Here is a 19,215-nt window from a genome sequence, read left to right on the forward strand (position 1 = left end):
GAAAAGTAATTGGAAACACAAAAAACATATATTTGAATTCTGCACTAGTACCATAACATTGGATTCATGCTGCGCAGACGAGAGGAGGTCTTCCACAGGTTCGCTGAAGGGAAGGGTTTTGCAATCTGCGATGACCCTGGGTTTGAAAAATGTTGGCCACTTCGTCATAAATGTCCCAGACACCACCTCTCCGAAAAGTCTGGTGAAATCTTGGTTGATCTGAAGTACATTCAACAAAAAGTCACAAAATTAATCTTTCCACTTATTTTAAAATCACCAAAACATGATGAATTCTATTCATACAGTCTTACCAAGCCTGTAGTGTCAAGGAATCTGGGGAAGACATCTAGGACAGTTGAGGACTTCTCCGGATCATGAACCACCTCCTGTCTGTATTGGAACGTCGCCATCATCTTCTCTCGAACCAGATGACTCATTAGTTGTTGTATGCTGAAGCACAGATATCGCCTCTCTGCATTCATCCCCCGACAGTTGCTCAACAGCTGAAGGGCAACTTCGCTGAGCCTTGGGACCATTTTGATAGGTGGGCTTGGTTCTCTTCTTGATCTTACATGATGTGTTGCGCCCCACTGTCTTTATTCTCCAGGTCAGGTAACCAGACCCACTAGCTGCATCGTAATATTTTTCCTGTCAATCAATAAGAAAACAGTTTTTTTTAAAAAGATGAACGCCGTTTTAATGTCCTGGAACTTTTGGCCTGGTATCCTGAGAGAGAATTCAGTCCTACATTTATACTTACATAGCCATGCTCTGAATCTGGATCATTCAAGTAGGGGAATAAAGTSACAATCCCCAGGGCGTAGTTGGTGCGGACACTTGATGGGGGGATCCTCCTTCGAGGAAGAATACAAAAAATATCTAAATAAAATGTTTTAAATAAAATACTGTTTTATGTTTTAATGTGCATTGTATGCATCCACCCATCAGAACATAGYAAGTTCCCTCAGGAAATAAAAAGTTATTTGAAGTGACTTGCCTAGTTAAATAAAGGCTGAAAAAAAAAAAAAAAAAATTGGAATAAAAATTGCTAAAAGCTACCATCAGTGATTCATTTCTCAGCAAAACGTCAGTCAGCCGCGCTACATGGTTTGATCTAAAGCTGATGGATGGTGCTGGGGAACCCCCCCCCAGTATGAACACACAGGTACTCCAAGTTTGACTAAAATCATGCACTGTTAAACATAATACAGCTTTGGTCATCACACATTTCTAACACATTGAATTATTAACGTACCCATGACTTTCCATCATGTCGGCCACAATAATGTTCACCATCAGTCTTCGTGTGCTATCCGTAAGACCTTTGGTTTTCCCATACTCCTGGAATACCTTTTCTCCACCTGGCTTTGAGTGAAGGATGGCACTGATCATCTAGAAAAACACATCAAAACAATAGACGCCTTTGTGATCAGTCGAGCATCTTCAAGGTAGTGGTAATGGACAAGAAGACAAGGGTATGTAAATAGGCGGAACAYAAACAGCTACACGTGTTTTAAAGTAATATCACTYACGCGCTAGTAGTGGAGCTAACAGCAGCGTTTTACACAACTCACGTCTCTTGCTGCATTTCTGTCTGTAGGTTCATCAGTCAGACSTCTTTTTCTTGCCTTGMTTTTTTCCAGAGTTAAAGCTGATCCAGAGGAATCAGACCCAACTGAGCAGATCGAGACCTCAGACATGGACACTTGTTCATCTGAAAGATTACAAAGATGTAACTTTCAGGGAAAATTCAGCACAAAAAAKTCCCTACCATTACCACTATTTGCTAAAGAGCTCTAACTAGAATCTGATGGACATTACAAAAACAATCCAACAATGACTTACCAAATGTCTCGATCAACTGATAACAGATGAGTGAAAATAAGATGTGGGTATTTTGATGGACTACACTTTAGCAAAGAATTGGGATAATATSGTGCAGGAGGAACTTAGCTGTGCCTTTGCATTCATCACCTAACAGTTCCTCAACAGCTGAAGGGGAACTTTGTTGAGCCTTTGGACCATTTTGATAGGTGGACTTGGTTCTCCTCTTGATCTTACATGATTTGTTGCGCCCCACTGTCTTTATTCTCCAGGTCAGATAACCAGACCCACTAGCTGCGTCGTAATATTGTTCCTGTCAGTCAAAAACAAAACAGATCAAAATGATCAACACCATTTAATTTAACATCCTGGAACTGTAGGCCTGGTATCCCCTGAGAGAGAATTCAGTCCTCCGTTCATACTTACATAACCATGCTCTGAATCGGGATCATTCAAGTAGGGGAATAAAGTCACAATCCCCAGGGCGTAGTTGGTGCGGACACTTGATGGGGGGATCCTACTTTGAGGAAGATAAAATAAAAAGMAACAACAATTCTAGTAAAAGCGATAATCAGTGATTCATTTCTCAGCAAAACTGAAGCCRCACTACATGTTGTGATCTAAAGCTGAGGGATGGTTCTGGGGAAACCCACTCAGTATTAACAGATAGACTGGCACTCTACAGGGAATGCATGCATGACTGGTGTTTCAGATCCACCTAAAATCACAATGCCACAGTAATGGAGCTTGTGTCAAAGGGCACCCTAAAATGAAAGCTTTTAAGATATTTTCATACGTCAAAAGTACACTACTGTCAKGCCATGTTTCCATTTCCTAACCATTGGTTTGTAGATATAGTAACTATACCTCAAAATGAACGGAAAGAATTGGCAACAAAAATCTATCAAGCAATAGTGTGGGAMGTGGACATGCAGTATATTGACAGTAGTCTGCTTTTAAGGTCTGAAATCATCTAGCAGACTTTCATTTTGGGGTGTCTAATACCTTTAAGTTTGACAAATGATACACTTAAATATTATACCATTTGTCATCATACGTACCCATGATTTTCCATCATGTCGGCCACAATAATGTTCACCATCAGTCTCCGTGTGCTATCCGTAAGACCTTTGGTTTTCCCATACTCCTGGAATACCTTTTTCTCCACCCGGCTTTGAGTGAAGGATGGCACTGATCATCTAGAAACCACAACGACAAAAATGGAAGCCTTGTGATCAGTCGTGCATCTTCAAGGTACTGGTAATGGGCAACATTTTACACAACTCCCATCTCTTGCTGCATTTCTGTCTGTGGGTTCATCAGTCAGACCTCTTTTCCTTGCCTTGGCTTCATCCAGAGTTATAGTTGAACTGATAGGACTTCAGAGTGCGTGAGCTCTGCGTGTTGAGGGATTTGATGTAGGTGAACCCTTTCCCACACACGCGCAACTGTAGGTTTTCACGGTGTTGTGTTTGTGCCGCTGGTGCCTGGTCAAGCCGCTCTGACGCTGGAATTTCTCACCGCAGATATCGCAGCGAAAACGTGGCTTCCCGGTGTGTTCTAACATGCGTGTTTTATACTTTGTCTTTATGGGTGTCGCAGCATCCTCAGCTGACACCAGCAACGGACTCTGTTCTCTCTTGAAGTCGTCGAGTCCAAGTTCTCTGGATCCCCAGAGGCTGGACTTCTCTCTTCCTCATCATCTTCTCCCCCGATATTCTGGTTGGCCTTGGGAGTCTCTGGAATCCACTCGCCGTAACCTGGAAATGAAGTAACCAACAATGAATGTGACAGAGTTAGCTTTACAATGACTCATTAAAAGGGATAGTTTACTTTGAGGGTCTTTACAAGTGCAAAATAAAATAAAGACCACATTGATTAGCGTAATCAAAACCGTTTGTCTTGCCTTCATGTTTGTTAGAAGCAGAGAGCATATCCAACTGACAATTTCTTAGAAAAAAAAATATTAACTATTGGAACCAGATTTAAAAAATAACTGATGCTGGCACAAGTGGAGGAAAGATGGAGCATAACTAACAAATTACAGTAAACGAAAATGTACGCTTAATCCAGTATAATGTATAGAATTGATTATACAAGAGACAAAATTCAGCACAATGGCAGAGTCATGTCTTAAGTGTAAAACTATTAATGACTCAATCCATGTTTTCTGGGATGCTATAATGCCCGAAATTGTGGGTGGAGCTATAAAGTTGGCTGTCAGAATATATACAATGTAAATGTATTTTTAATCCGTCTGTCTGCATATTTTAAGACTGACATATTGGGGTGTAGTGAGTTACCCAATGGGCTGGACGATTCTGTTATCACTCATCTTGAAAAAACGTATACTGAAAACTTGAAGTCAATCAATCCACTGACATTGATACAATGGAAAATGTAATGATTTATTATTGAATTAGTAAGGGCGACCAAGAAAAACAAATCGGTTCAATTTAAGGCCAAGTGGCAAACAATAATGCAGGCACGAGGGATGGGGTGTGAGCATGCAGGTCTGGGCAGATGAGATGTAGCTGTGTGTCTAAGTTGTTGTTGTATATATACACACACACACATTTGTTTTTGGAATGGATTTTTTTATTTATTTTTTAAATGTATATTACAAAAATAAATAATTTATATAATTATGACATATACAACAATGTAATACAAGCGAAATAAAATACTTTACATCGTGATTGAAAATAGTTGCTTCAACTAACCTTCCGATTCCAGATCATCATCAGCCATTTCCTCCTGTTTGATGAGCCATACTGGCCATGGTACCTTCCAAAAGACAATGTCATTATTGATGAATAACGTTCTAAACCACAGCCAGTTATGTTGGGGATGCATCAACATCACAKACATCTCGTGTGGTGGTCCTCACTTACAAAGTAGGTGGGACAAACCAAACGGAATTTACCGTGTCTGTAATCTGACCAGGGGGCTGTGGTGGCTCTTGTCTCTCCGTCTCTGGCACCGGTGATGCTAGGCCTTCAAAAACAGCACCGTCTTCTAGCCAATGATAGTTGGCCTCTTGTTTATTGAGGATTTGCCCCACGATTGGAAAGTTTCCAAAACTTGGTGGGGTAACTAACATACAAATAATGAAAATAGACGCATTAATGATTTTATACATATATTTTTACAGACACCACTATAGTGGTGGTTTAGCCCTCTGTGGTTATTTTTGTTATAAACTGGGTCGTTCAAGCCCTGAATGTTGATTTGCTGACAGCCATGGTATTTCAGACCGTACACTGAACCTTTATATTTAGTGCTCTAATTACGTTGGTAACCAGTTTATAACAGCAATAAGGCACCTCAGGTGTTTGTGGTATATTAGCCATATACCACACCCCCTCGTACATTATTGCTTAATTAAACCATGGATGTACACCAGACGCTAAAATGTGTGTTGTACACTAAATAGTTAACTGTCAACATCTCACCAGGTTTTGAAGCGTTCTTAAGGCAGTTCGCTGGCTTCTCCATCCTTGTCTCTTTTTTATTTTGTTCATGCAACATTTCCACTCGAAGAGCAGCATAGCTTTCTCCCATAAATTGACAGATTTCTTGCACGACTGTTGCTGTCAAAGCTTCCATAATGGAGGTGACACGACAACGAAAAGCGAGTTCGTGAGACATGGTTACCAAGTAGACTACAACAAACAATCTAATTTGTTCCTACTGTTATGTGAGAAGGCTACAGTAAACATCTTCTTTGTTATCAGATGGTGGCTTCACCTTTTCACACCTCTTCACATCCCCCGGAAGTTTTCTTCTGATTAGTTCCCGGACAGCTGACGAGGTTGGGCGGGCCGGTGAAATACCGTAAATACAAGTTTAGATACGCCCTTGATTCTAGCAGCTTCTTACATCTTTTGTTGAGAATTTATTTGATACTCAAATATTAATAGGAAATTTCCCAACAGCATAAGTGGCGTTTTCTTTTCTCCCACTAAACAAAATCAACAAGACAAACTGCCTGAACAAACTTTCAAACATTCTCATCCTCTTGATCTTATAAGCTGCTATGTACCTTTCTACAGCTATAAAATACTAAGCTATATAACTTGATTGTAATAGCTTAGATTTGAACAACCATTGTTTGGTGTGAGTGAGTGGAGCATGATTCCCCATCTTTTCAACATACTTTGTACAATAGTCAACTTTAACAAGTTATAGAGACTGCAAGAAATGTTCAAAATGTCTATAGTTTTCCTCCCCAATTGTTTGTTGTGCTTGTTTGCAAGACCAGCACTCAGGCCTTGGAAATGGAACTGGCAGCCAGGTCATAACCGTAACCCAATGAAACTGAGGGGTCAGATTAACAAATGCAATTTTCTCCATTTGTATGGTAAAAAAATATACAACATGAATGTACAAGATTTGTTATAAAAATATTATAATAGAATTCAGCCATCAATGAAGTAGTTGATGCATGAAGCCTATAGCCTGAAATCCAGAACCTGTTTTGCTAACATTCCACTCCTTGTACTCTTTTTCTTGGCCAAATTGTTTTGCTTCTCAATGACAAAAAGCAAAAGCAGAAACAGATCTGAGATCAGGCTATAATGCCTCTGTTTGCAAAGCAGGCATCTACCAGGAATCAGGGTGTTTTCTGTTCATGTGTGCTCGCATGTTCTTCATGGTCACCATACGCCCACATATGGTGCAGGTGGCGGTCAGTCTCTGTCTCAGTCTGGTCCCTTCAGCATGTTTCATGGTGCCGTGTTGTTGTGCCACAGACACAGGATCTGATTCTGCTCCCTCCAATGGAGTGGCTATCTCCGGGTGTTTCCTCAGCAGGTGCTGCTTCAAGTTCTTTCTCAGGAGCACAAAACCACAGTGATCACACATAGTCGTCAGAGTCCTATAGGCTGGACTATGAGGCAGTTGGATATGGGTGGTGATTTTAATACGCTGGTTTACAGCAGGCGTGGGCAGTACCAAAGGTGTGGACGGTACAGCATGCGTAGAGGGCAGTGCAGCTGATGAAACAGGAGCTGAAGCCCCTTGACACAACAGCAGATGACTTGCCATGGCATCCCTCCTGATGATAGTTCTCTCACACTGGGGGCAGTGATAATGGCCATCTGTCCTACAGTCCAAATTGCATTTACAAATCTTTTTATCTAGAAAAATTAGACGGAAATGAGTAAAGCACATCTGGACAAGAATGATAATACAATCTAGCAGACTACATGGTTAAAACATCAGCATACCTTTGAAAGACACTGCATTTTTCAGGTGCACATCAACATGGCGCTGTAATCTTGAGCGTTTGGTTGGTTTAAAGCTGAGACAAAGTGGACAGTGGAACAATTTGCAGCAGGTTGTGCATCTTGTGAGTGATAGTAGAGAATTGACAGGAACAATCGAATGGTGCACCTGTAACAAATAACTTAATGTAAGTAAAAAATAATAATAATGAGATTGGCTAATTGTTGGGCTTAACAAAGTTCTATGGTGCCATATTTATTGGAGTATCAATTAAAGTGCATGCAGAAAGGATAGGATTATATTAAGGATTATGGGTAGGCGTATTAATATACAAAAAATATATATCTGACATCACACAAACACAGCCACTGACAATAACACATTACTGGCTCCAACACAACACACTGTGGATAGCAAATATCATGGAATGTTCACATATATTCAATGTCCCAAACATATGTAAGCAACTCACGTTAGCCAGCCAGCCAACTCTTAGTACAAGTTAGCTAGCTAGATATGAAACGTTAAAGTATGCTTCTTATTTGTTTTAACATTAAGAAGTTGCATCGTTTACCTTGGTATTGTCCGTACACGTCGTTGAAACGTATAATTTGCTACGAAACGTAAGTCTAATTTATATAGTCTCATTTATGAATTAGGCCCCCAGTATATGATCACAAGCTCCACTGACCTCATCTTCCATAAGCTTAACCAGAGAGGATGTGGTCTTTGGTTTAACAGGCTGTGATGGTTCTTGCGATGACATCGGTAACAGTGGAGCGTAATCATCATGACCTGTGGGATCATCGTGGTCCATGGGATCATCTTCCATATCAGCACCACTGGCCTCTTCTTCATCCTGCTGTTCCGCAACAGGGGTCTTTCTCAAACCTGGTGGGGTAACATACCAGTTAAGATTTGGGTACTACAGTACCTTTAGTTCCCTAGCTATGAAGGCCCATATTCCATAATATCTAACTTACTAGAAAAAAAAAGAGTTGCCATAACATTGACTGCATAGTGTTACAGCTAATGACTGTACTTAAAGGGATTTGGATCCCACATTTATTGGGGACAACTGACCCCTTCATTCACCCCCAATGTGTAGTGTTCACCTGGGTGATAGCTTGCTCTCATTTACACAAGCCATATTGGAGTCAAACGGGCTTGGTGATAGTTAACCCTAACCCAAGATTGAGTGTGGGCCAAGCAACCACCCATACAGGTTTATAGGTAGCTAGCTATCTTCTAGCTCTGGTCCAGGGCAGAGCTAACCTCTAGATCAGTGGTAACCAACCTTTTCTGAATCAAGATCACTTTGAGTCAAAATGCCAGCCGAGCTCTTCCGCTCAGTTAAAAATATGACTAAGCAGGTTAGTTGAAAAATCTATGGCACATTTTTTATGAGTTGAAATTTTCCAGATTGACTGACTTTCGTGTCTTAAAGTAAAGATGGACTGTCGTTTCGCATTGCTTATTTGAGCTGTTCTTACCATAATATGAACTTTGTGTTTTATCAAATAGGGCTATCTTCTGTATACCACCCCTACCTTGTCACAACAGACCTGATTGGCTCAAACACATTTAAGAAGTAAAGAAATTCCACAAATTAACATTTATCAAAGCACACCTGTTAAATGAAATGCATTCCAGGTGACTACTTCATGAAGCTGGTTGAGTGATCAAAGCTGTCATCAAGGCAAAGGGTGGCTACTTTGAAGAACCTCAAATATAAAATAAATTTTGATTTGTTTAACACTTTTTTGGTTACTACATGATTCCATTTGTGTCATTTCCTAGTGTTGATGTCTTCACTATTATTCTACAATGCAGAAAATAAAGAAATACCCTTGAATGAATAGATGTGTCCAAACTTGACTGGTACAGTACATATTACCACGACTAACCTGTACCACAGCACATTGACTCGGTACCCCTGGTATATTGCCTCGTTATTGCTTTTCCCCCAAATTTTTAAAAACTTTAGTTTACTCACTTTTCAAATATTTTCTTACTTAAAAAAAACAGCATTGTTGGTCAAGGGCTTGTAATGTTTAGTAAGCATTTCACCGTAAGGTCCACACATGTTGTATTCGGCGCATGTGACAAATCATTTGATTTGTGATCTCACCTGCCATTTGTATACGATCAGAAGAACGGCAAGGGCTAAATGCTTGCACAGTCTCCTTCTCCCTCCCTGTGCCAATCTCCTTCGCCAGGGGCTTCCTGTTCGGTTCATGGCCACACTCCATTTCCACACGAAGAGCAGCGTAGCTTTCTTCCATTATTTGACACACTGCTCGTACGGCTGTTGCTGTTAAAGTTTCCATAACGGACGCTACACGCGCACGAAAAACGATTTCGTTGAACATCTTTTTTATTAATTGACTACAAGCACAAGCCAGCTAGCTTCTTCTCAGCATTGCTTGCTGTTTGGTGTTTTAGGCCGGGTTTCTACAGCACTTTGAGATATCAGCTGATGTAAGAAGGGCTTTATAAATACATTTGATTTGATTATCCTACTTCGGGATTGGCGGATAGCATCCAATTTAAATGTACGTACACCGCCACCTACTATACTAAAGTGGGGCCAGTCATTTCCTACCTACATTAAATTCTCATTATTCCTGTAACTAAAATAAATACATCCACCACTTAACCCTACACCTACAGTATATACCACTATTTTATTAAAATCACCACCCCATTACCTCTTCTGCAGTAAAATCTCGTACACCCAGGTACTTCTCTGCAGCTGCCACGTTACACCCTTTAACTATTGTCAAATACCGTACCTCCAAGTACTTATATGCAGCTGTCACCACTTTATTTTCTGTGATTTACGTTCCATTTCAGCGGTTCAATTGYTAACCATGGCAATGAATGCTATGAAGCCAWRCTTACTAWGCAGGCTAGCTAGCAAACAAACTTACCCCCGCAATACCCTGTTCCGGGGTTAAACCATCTACTTCCGGAGACAATTCAGCGTAAACACTGAGATCACAGTTTARTGTCTGATGAGATAAAGCTTCATGCATTATTCTCAAAGACAAAATACGTTCTTCTCATTTCCCATGAGTTGGTTTATTTCTCAAAACATCCCAAAAAACGTTTAAACTTTAACACAAGCATGTMCCTTGTGACAYTCTTATTTTGGCCTGATTATTTTCAACACTACACAAATACTGTAGGAATTTGAATAATAAYAAGTTGAACCTTATGTTGAACCAATATAACAATCTGCAGCAAACATTGATTCATTCTTTTCATTACAATTTGCTCCAGAATACAAAATAATAGTTAGAGGAGAAAAAAGAGAACGCAAAGTATGAATACAAAGAACAGGTAACGCGACTTTTAATGCCGCGTGTACGTGCTAGTCGGAACTGGGAAACTCGGAAATCTCCAAGTTGCTAACTGGTTGAAATCGTGTATAACTAACAAGTCGAACATTTCAGAGTTGAGGCATTTAGACAGAGCAATCACACACCTCATTCAATTTCCAATCAATTCAGAAAAAAACAATCCTAAATCAACACAGCAAATCAATACAACATATCATTTCCTTGCGTGAACTGTCTGATGTCTTATCAGATTGCTCAGAAAGGAGAAGTTCTTCCCACACTGGGCGCAGTGGAACAGTTTCTCACCCGTATGGACGCTCTGATGCACTTTTAAATTACTGGAATGAGAGAACTGTTTCCCGCATTGAGCGCATCTGAAAGGTTTCTCCCCTGTGTGTACTCTCTGGTGCCGCTTCAGGCRGCACAGCTGGCTGAACTGCTTCCCACACAGGGCACACTCGTACGGTTTCTCCCCCGTGTGGACCCTCTGGTGCATCTTGAGCTGGCACAGGTGAGGGTACTCCCTCCCGCAYAAGGTGCACCTGTAGGACCTCGCCCCCTCCTCCCTAGACCCTCTGTCCTGATGAGTCCCAGTCATGTCYCCCAGGTGGGTGTCGGGGGCGCTCCCCTCGAAATCCACCCAGGTGGGGTKCTGCAGCTCCCCGGTTCCCTCGGCCAATGGAGCGGTGGTTGCGGGGTTCTGAAAGGTGCCGAGGCGGTTGTTGAAAGCGCCGTCCATGCAGATGGTGTAGAAGTGATTGTCAGGTGAGTTCTGTCTRGCTGCWGYCTGGACACCTGGGTGAGGATGATGATGATGATAAGTGTTACTCGAATGTCCTCCAAGAAGCATGGCATCTGCTTCACTATGTCCTCCTTGATGATGCCGGTGTTCCATGATGTCACCTTGTCTCCACGACGAGGGCGTGCCATCCCCATCTTCCCCCTCGTCAACATGGAGGGGGTCAATAACTATGACCTCAGACTTGACCCCTGAACCGCCCTGGGAATACTCGTGTTCACCCCTCACCATCTGAGGAAGTGGGGGAATGGGGTTCAACTTTTTGAGAGGCGAGGGGCTTCCTGAGACTGTCTCGGCAGCATAACTAGAACAAGATGGCCGATCATTCGCTGTATCACTGCCTCTTCGCTTACGGGAGTTTACAGGCAGATCGTTTGTTCTCTCGGAGTTTAGGCTGCGCTGCTGTTTAGCAACAGGTCCTGGACCTGTGAGTTGGAYCACCTGGCTCAGGCTCTCAGGCTCCGGGTCTGACTTGAAAACAGTGTCTGATCTGTTGACAGTCACTATGCTGTGTTTGGTTCTGAGCTGCTCAGTGAGCTCTGTTTGGTCCYTGTCTAGAGAGGTCTGTGTGTTTGGGTCTGTCATTCTYTGGCCACTATCAGTGCCTGAAGAGACAACAYAAGCATGATGGTCATATGTAGTCAAATAAAAACAATGAGGTTGTCAATCAGTATGTCATTTTTCATTACAACAATCCATTCATCATTACCTGGCATCTSCCTCAGACCCTCTTCTTTCTTCCATGGCTGGAGYTCTCTCTCCCCTTCCACAGTAGATTTGGCCTGAAAAGAGGAGGGAGGAATTAAGTAGACAGACATGAGCTCTACAAAGCTCTKAAACAAATGCAGGTCTATTAMAACTCAGATATTACWAGGCTATAATATTGATCAACTGGCTTGAATTAAGATGTTAATTTACTGACTCAACTCATGGACACAGAACATCTGAAGCTTCTCTGTCCTCAAAACATTTGAAACTAAAATTGGACTGCAATAATTTCCTGTACTTTTGAAAGGAAAACATAGTTTCCTGCCAACTGACTGATTTCATTCGTAAGCAATGTGAGAATACACTAWGTAGGTTCTATTTGAGAATATATATGTAGGGTCAATGTGAGAATATATATTTAGGGTCAATGTGAGAATATATATGTAGGGTCAATGTGAGAATATATATGTAGGGTCAATGTGAGAATATTTATGTAGGGTCAATGTGAGTTTTAGGTACACCACCCCCTTCACGAAAATGGTTCGCTCCTACAGACAGTGAGTCTGGTGGCCCTGGCTTGCTATATAAAGCAGGCAGACAGGCATCGAGGCATTCAGTTACTGTTCGATTGAACGTTAGAATGGGTAAAACAAGCGACCTAAGAGACTTTGAGCATGGTATGATTGTCAGTGCCGGGTGCGCGGTTCCAGTATCTCAGAYACGTCCGGCCTCCTGGGATTTTCACGCACAACCGTGTCTCTAGGATTTACATTGAATGGTGCGACAAACAAAACATCCGGTCAGCGGCAGTCCAGTGGACGAAAACAACTTGTTGATGAGAGAGGTCGAAAAATAATGTCTAGAATAATGCAAGCTAACAGGCGGGCCACAGACAGACAAATAACGGCGTAGTACAACAGTGGTGTGCAGAACGGCATCTCGGAACGCACAACTCAGCGGTCCTTGTTACGGATGGGCTATTGCAGCAGACGACCACACCAGGTTCCACTCCTATCAACTAAAAACAAGCAGAAGCAGCTCAAGTGGGCACACTCAACACTGGACAATTGAGGAGTGGTACAACCGCATAGCCATTTTGCACAAGAAGCATGAGTCAATGGCCCCATCTTGCCTGGTGTCAACGGTACAGGCTGGTGGCGGTGGTGTAATGTTTTCCTAGCACAGGAATGTACCAATTGAGCAACGTTTGAACACCACAGCGTATCTGAACATTTTTGCTGACCAGGTGCATCCCTTCGTGGCTACAGGGGGGTCCGACCCAGTACTAGATGGGTGTACCTAATAAACTGGCCAGTGAGTGTATATTTACGGTCAAGAAGCACCATGAGGGGCCTCCCGAGTGACACAGCGGTCTAAAGGCAACTGGCTTTCGCCATGCTTGAGGCGTCACTACAGACCCGGGTTCGATCCCAGGCTGTGTCCGGGAGTCCCATAGGGCGGTGCACAATTGGCCTAGTGTCTCCCGGGTTAGGGGAGGGTTAGGCTGGGGGGCTTTACTTGGCTCATCGCGCTCTAGCGACTCCTTGTGGCGGGCCCGGCGCCTGCAGGCTGACTTCGGTGTTTCCTCAGACACATTAGTTTCAGAGGACGCATGACTCGACTTTGGCCTCTCCCGAGCCCGTTGGGGAGTTGCAGCGATGAGACAAGCTCGCAATTGGATATCACAAAATTGGGAAGAAAAAGGGGGTAAAATACAAAAAAATAAGAAGCACCATAATTCTTTGAAAAATATTATTTATTGAGGGAATTATAGGATTTAATGAACAAATTGGTACAAAAGGACAGTTTTTCACTCTCACGGTACAATTGCAGGATCTGCTATAACTTTGTGAGGCACGCAGTATTCTTATGAGAAAACAACCACTATCAACCTTAAAAGTGAATGTGAATGATGCTGTTGGCCTTGAAGGAGCCAAGGAATTAAGAAAACTTAACAGTTTATGCCGATAATTGTAAATATGAACCACATTGTATTGTAAACCAGCCTTGTCTCATAGACTAGATGTAACATAGTACATCTACATCTGTGACCCTCAAATGAATATGATATGGTACTTTTGGTATAGTTACATAAGAAAGAAGGTTACTTAAGGCAAAAATGAAAGGAGTGGTGGTTGGTCGGCGTGGATGGGGGGCGTACAACACAAAAGTCTAGCAACCCAAAAGTTGAGTGTTCAAATCTCATTATGGACATTTACTACTTACTACTTTACTACTTTTAGCTACTTTGCAACTACTTAGCATTTTAGCTAACCCTTCCCTAACCATAACCCTTTAACCTAACTCATAACCTTAACCCTAACCCTAGCCATCTAATCACATAGCTAACGTTAGCCAACACAAATTGTAATATGTCATATGTTTTGCAAATTTGTAGCGCTCTGCAAGAGCCGACTAGGTGAAATCTGTTGACGTGCCCTTGAACAACGCACTTAAGCATAATTGCTCCTGTAAGTCGCTCTGGATAAGAGCATCTGCTAAATTACTAAAATGTAACAATTTTATTTTTAAAAAAATTTAACATGCATGAGACCAAAGCAAACATATGACAACGTTTGAACTCATGATATTGCTATAACATATTTTCAATAGGAATCTCTTGCTTCTGTGTCAGTTCTCAATGATGAAGCTTCTGATGTCTTTTCAGATTGCTGGAGTGGGAGAACCTGTGGCCGCACTGTGCACAACTGAAGGTCTCCCCAGTGTGAACGTTCTGGTGAACTTGGAGATGGCTGGCGCACACAAAGCTCTTCTCCACAAAGGTGCAGGCGAACCCCCGCTTCCTGGTGTGGCCAACAGCGTGCTGCGCAAGTCGCTCTCATGGACAAACTTCTTATGGCAGTTTGTTACGGTTGTTTCTACGGTGCATAGTCTACCGTGTGTGGTGAGATTATCAAGTGAGAGGAAATTGTGGTGCTTGGTCTAAAATGGCCAACAGGAAGTGAGGTATGAGTTGGTTGTTGAGCTCCTCTTCCTGGTATTTCAGAGTGTCTATGGAGGCTTGCCAACGAACACCAACTATCTTTGTTGGCCTCAACTGCATTTCCTGTGCCAAGATGCATGCCTGTATTTATCTCTGAGGGCCGGAAGCCGGGTGAAACCAATTGCGTGGTGTTGTCTCTCATCGATTCGGTGTGAATCATTGGTGCGTTTCTGTTAAACACTCCCACTACCTGCTTATTTCCAGTCCCATTGTCCTGTGGTGCAGTAGCTGTACCCACCTGACCCCACTCGAAACCTCTATCTACCTGCTGCCCACTGGATACAGAGTCAATCACTATCACATGTTCTGATGAAGAATGGAACGACTTGGGGAAAAACCTGCGGTTTTCTAACCTACACCTCTCATTTCTATGTCTGAGCTAGTCTGTGTTTCTGGGCCCACTGGGCCACTCCTAGGTCCATTACTTTAGTGTGAGCAGCAGAGGCGCCATCATCAGTCGCTACTACCTCTCTGCACACCTGGTTTAAATAATCTCTTAGGAGATTGAGGTCCCTGTTCATGTCACACTTTGTGTCCAGACTCTGTCTCTCTGCTCTGGGTTCAAAATCCTGTGTACTGCTGGAGTCCCTGGTTCACATTCCCTGTTTCTGACTGGAAGACGACGTCAGATCCACTGACCTCCATAGCGGTGTTGTTGTAGTTGTTGTTGCTCTGGGGTCACTGGACTGGAAGGCGGGGTCCTCTGTGGTGGCTGCAGCCAGTTGGGTGGTTGGCTTTCTGCTGCCTCCCACTGTTCTGGCTGGGTGTCTGGACCTAGATTCCTGGTCATCTGTTTCTCCCTCCACCTTGATGATCAACAGGTCTGGTTCCCCTTCCTCTGTCTCTGTCTCTGCTGACTGCTGATGGGGTTAAGTGGGAGAGATGAGTCAGTGAGACAGAGCATACACTATCTACTGAATGAAGATATGGGCATGACATGGATTTAGTGAAATTCATAGTAGTTGCCTTTGTTGTTATTGTGTTATAACCTGTGGTGGAGGGTAAACTCCACCTTTTGTATTTTGCGTGAGCGTTTACAAAACCGTTTGTGCAAAAATGCCTTGAAAGTATAGAGAGTATTACTTTAATCACAGCAACATCTATGGTTATAATATGCTGGGATATATACGTCTATACAGACATAACCTCATCCCCAGGCGGAAGGAAGTGTCTCGTGTCCGAGACTAAAACAGATATAACAGTGGGGCAAAAAAGTATTTAGTCAGCCACCAATTGTGCATGTTCTCCCACTTAAAAAGATGAGAGAGGCCTGTCATTTTCATCATAGGTATACTTCAACTATGACAGACAAAATGAGAAAAAAAATTCCAGAAATCACATTGTAGGATTTTTTATGAATTTATTTGCAAATTATGGTGGAAAATAAGTATTTGGTCAATAACAAAAGTTTATCTCAATACTTTGTTTATATACCCTTTGTTGGCAATGACAGAGGTCAAACGTTTTCTGTAAGTCTTCACAAGGTTTTCACACACTGTTGCTGGTATTTTGGCCCATTCCTCCATGCAGATTCTCCTCTAGAGCAGTGATGTTTTGGGGCTGTTGCTGGCAACACGGACTTTCAACTCCCTCCAAAGATTTTCTATGGGGTTGAGATCTGGAGACTGGCTAGGCCACTCCAGGACCTTGAAATGCTTCTTAACGAAGCCACTCCTTCGTTGCCCGGGCGGTGTGTTTGGGATCATTGTCATGCTGAAAGACCCAGCCACGTTTCATCTTCAATGCCCTTGCTGATGGAAGGATGTTTTCACTCAAAATCTCACGATACATGGCCCCATTCATTCTTTCCTTTACAGGGATCCAGTCGTCCTGGTCCCTTTGCAGAAAAACAGCCCCAAAGCATGATGTTTCCACCCCCATGCTTCACAGTAGGTATGGTGTTCTTTGGATGCAACTCAGCATTCTTTGTCCTCCAAACACGACGAGTTGAGTTTTTAACCAAAAAGTTCTATTTTGGTTTCATCTGACCATATGACATTCTCCCAATCTTCTTCTGGATCATCCAAATGCTCTCTAGCAAACTTCGAACAGGCCTGGACATGTACTGGCTTAAGCAGGGGGACACGTCTGGCACTGCAGGATTTGAGTCCCTGCGGCGTATGTGGGTTACTGATGGTAGGCTTTGTTACTTTGGTCCCAGCTCTCTGCAGGTCATTCACTAGGTTCCCCTGTGTGGTTCTGGGATTTTTGCTCACCGTTCTTGTGATCATTTTTGACCCCACGGGGTGAGATCTTGCGTGGAGCCCCAGATCGAGGGAGATTATCAGTGGTCTTGTATGTCTTCCATTTCCTAATAATTGCTCCCACAGTTGATTTCTTCAAACCAAGCTGCTTACCTATTGCAGATTCAGTCTTCCAGTCTGGTGCAGGTCTACAATTTTGTTTCTGGTGTCCTTTGACAGCTCTTTGGTCTTGGCCATAGTGGAGTTTGGAGTGTGACTGTTTGGAGGTTGTGGACAGGTGTCTTTTATACTGATAACAAGTTCAAACAGGTGCCATTAATAAAGGTAACGAGTGGAGAACAGAGGAGCCTCTTAAATAAGAAGTTACAGGTCTGTGAGAGCCAGAAATATTGCTTGTTTGTAGGTGACCAAATACTTATTTTCCACCATAATTTGCAAATACATTCATAAAAAATCTACAATGTGATTTTCTGGATTTTCCCCCTCATTTTGTCTGTCATGGTTGAAGTGTACCTATGATGAAAATTACAGGCCTCTCCTCATCTTTTTAAGTGGGAGAACATGCACAATTGGTGGCTGACTAAATACTTTTTTGCCCCACTGTAAGTCTGTGAAAGTTTGAAAAATCGGCTTTTAAAATTGGAACTTACCTCACACTTGTAGTAGCCATATGCCTTGATGGAGAGACATCCTCTTGGTCCACGTCTATGGGCTGTCTGTCTCTTAGTATGCTGCTGTTCCCAAAACTCCTGTTTAGAAAGTCTGTTCTGCTTTGCCAAGTAGGTCCTGGAAATAATAGGGGAGGTTAAAAAAATAAATAATTATAACTACACTACATGGCCAAAAGAATGTGGACACCTGCTTGTCAAAACTCTCATTCAAAAATCATGTGCATTAATATGGAGTTGGTACCCCCTTTGCTGCTATAACAGCCTCCACTCTTCTGGGAAAGCTTTTTCACTGGATGTTGGAACATTGCTGCGGGGACTTGCTTCCATTCAGCCACAAGAGCATTCGTGAAGTCGGGAACTGAAGTTGGCGATTAGGCCTGGCTCCAGTCGGAGTTCCAAATCATCCTAAAGGTGTTCGATGGGGTTGAGGTCAGGGCTTTGTGCAGGCCAGTCAAGTTCTTCCACACCGATCTCGACAAACCATTTCTGTATGGACTTTGCTTTGTGCATGGGGGCATTGTCATTGCTGAAACAGGAAAGGGCCTTCCCAAAACTGTTGCCAGAAAGTTGGAAGCACAGAATTGTCTAGAACGTAATTGTATGCTGTAGTGTTAAGATCTCCCTTCACTGTAACTAAGAGGCCTCGGCAAAACCAGCCCCAGACCATTATTCCTCCTCCACCAAACTTTACAGTCGGCACTATGCATTGGGGCAGGTAGCGTTCTCCTGGCATCRGCCAAACCCAGATTCGTCCGTCGGACTGCCAGATGGTGAAGAGTGTTTCATCACTCCAGAGAATGCGTTTCCTCTGCTTCAGAGGCGGTGAGCTTAACACCACTCCAGCCGATGCTTGGTATTGCACATGTTGATCTTAGGCTTGTGTGCGGCTGCTCGGGCCATGTAAACCCATTTCATGAAGCTCCCGACGAACAGTTTTGTGCTGATATATTGTCCAGAGGCAGTTTGGAACTCTGTAGTGAGTGTTGCAACCGAGGACATKATTTTTTTTATGCGCAATGCGACTTCAGCACTCGGCYGTCCCGTTCTTTGAGCTTGTGTGGCCTACCACTTCYCGGCTGAGCCGTTGTTACTCCTAGAYGTTTCCACTTCACAATAACAGCACCTACAGTTGACAGGTGCAGCTCTAGCAGTGCAGAAATTTGACAAACTGACTTGTTGCCATGGTGGTATCCTATGGWGGTGCCAAATTGAAAGTCATCGAGCTCTTCAGTACGTGCCATTCTACTACCAATGTTTGACTATGGAGATTGCATGGCTGTGTGCTCGATTTTATACACCTGTCAGCCACGGTGTGGCTGAAATTGCCGAATCCAATCATTTGAAGGAGTGTCCACATACTTTTATATATATATATAGTGTATGACAGTTTAATAAATTATGATCACTTTCCATATGCCCCCATCCATCAATG

General features: G+C 42.8%; 2 protein-coding genes across 8 annotated transcripts; both read right to left on the reverse strand.

Moving 5' to 3' along the window:
- Nucleotides 1–48: 48 nt before the first annotated feature.
- Nucleotides 49–3,034, reverse strand: LOC112076638 (uncharacterized). Of its 4 annotated transcripts, none has more exons than XM_024143359.2 (8): nucleotides 2,886–3,034; nucleotides 2,251–2,341; nucleotides 1,975–2,137; nucleotides 1,575–1,714; nucleotides 1,256–1,392; nucleotides 761–854; nucleotides 312–648; nucleotides 49–219 (listed from the first exon to the last, which is right to left on the reverse strand). In XM_024143359.2, exons 1-7 carry the CDS (start codon nucleotides 2,924–2,926, stop codon nucleotides 373–375), a joined length of 942 nt encoding a protein of 313 aa, XP_023999127.2. In that variant the 5' UTR covers nucleotides 2,927–3,034; the 3' UTR covers nucleotides 49–219; nucleotides 312–372. The 4 variants fall into 4 exon arrangements, with proteins under 4 accessions (XP_023999127.2, XP_070297507.1, XP_070297505.1 ...); XM_070441406.1 differs by having other exon boundaries at nucleotides 2,062–2,137; nucleotides 2,251–2,344; XM_070441404.1 differs by having other exon boundaries at nucleotides 2,251–2,344.
- Nucleotides 3,035–3,221: 187 nt separating this feature from the next.
- LOC112076636 (uncharacterized) lies at nucleotides 3,222–18,163 on the reverse strand. 4 transcript variants are annotated; one of them, XM_070441401.1, is made up of 11 exons: nucleotides 17,768–18,163; nucleotides 15,548–15,768; nucleotides 11,906–11,978; nucleotides 9,765–11,801; nucleotides 9,185–9,391; nucleotides 7,745–7,944; nucleotides 7,056–7,221; nucleotides 5,280–6,965; nucleotides 4,751–4,920; nucleotides 4,548–4,611; nucleotides 3,223–3,584 (listed from the first exon to the last, which is right to left on the reverse strand). In XM_070441401.1, the coding sequence occupies exons 2-4, from the start codon at nucleotides 15,551–15,553 to the stop codon at nucleotides 10,612–10,614; spliced, it is 1,269 nt and encodes a 422-aa protein (XP_070297502.1). In that variant the 5' UTR covers nucleotides 15,554–15,768; nucleotides 17,768–18,163; the 3' UTR covers nucleotides 3,223–3,584; nucleotides 4,548–4,611; nucleotides 4,751–4,920; nucleotides 5,280–6,965; nucleotides 7,056–7,221; nucleotides 7,745–7,944; nucleotides 9,185–9,391; nucleotides 9,765–10,611. The 4 variants fall into 4 exon arrangements, with proteins under 4 accessions (XP_070297503.1, XP_070297501.1, XP_070297502.1 ...); XM_070441402.1 differs by having other exon boundaries at nucleotides 3,222–3,584; nucleotides 5,280–6,931; nucleotides 9,185–11,801; XM_070441400.1 differs by having other exon boundaries at nucleotides 3,222–3,584; nucleotides 9,185–11,801.
- Between the last annotated feature and the right edge of the window lie 1,052 nt (nucleotides 18,164–19,215).

This window comes from Salvelinus sp. IW2-2015, unplaced genomic scaffold (genome assembly GCF_002910315.2).
Source record: "Salvelinus sp. IW2-2015 unplaced genomic scaffold, ASM291031v2 Un_scaffold3898, whole genome shotgun sequence".
NCBI lineage: Eukaryota > Metazoa > Chordata > Actinopteri > Salmoniformes > Salmonidae > Salvelinus > Salvelinus sp. IW2-2015.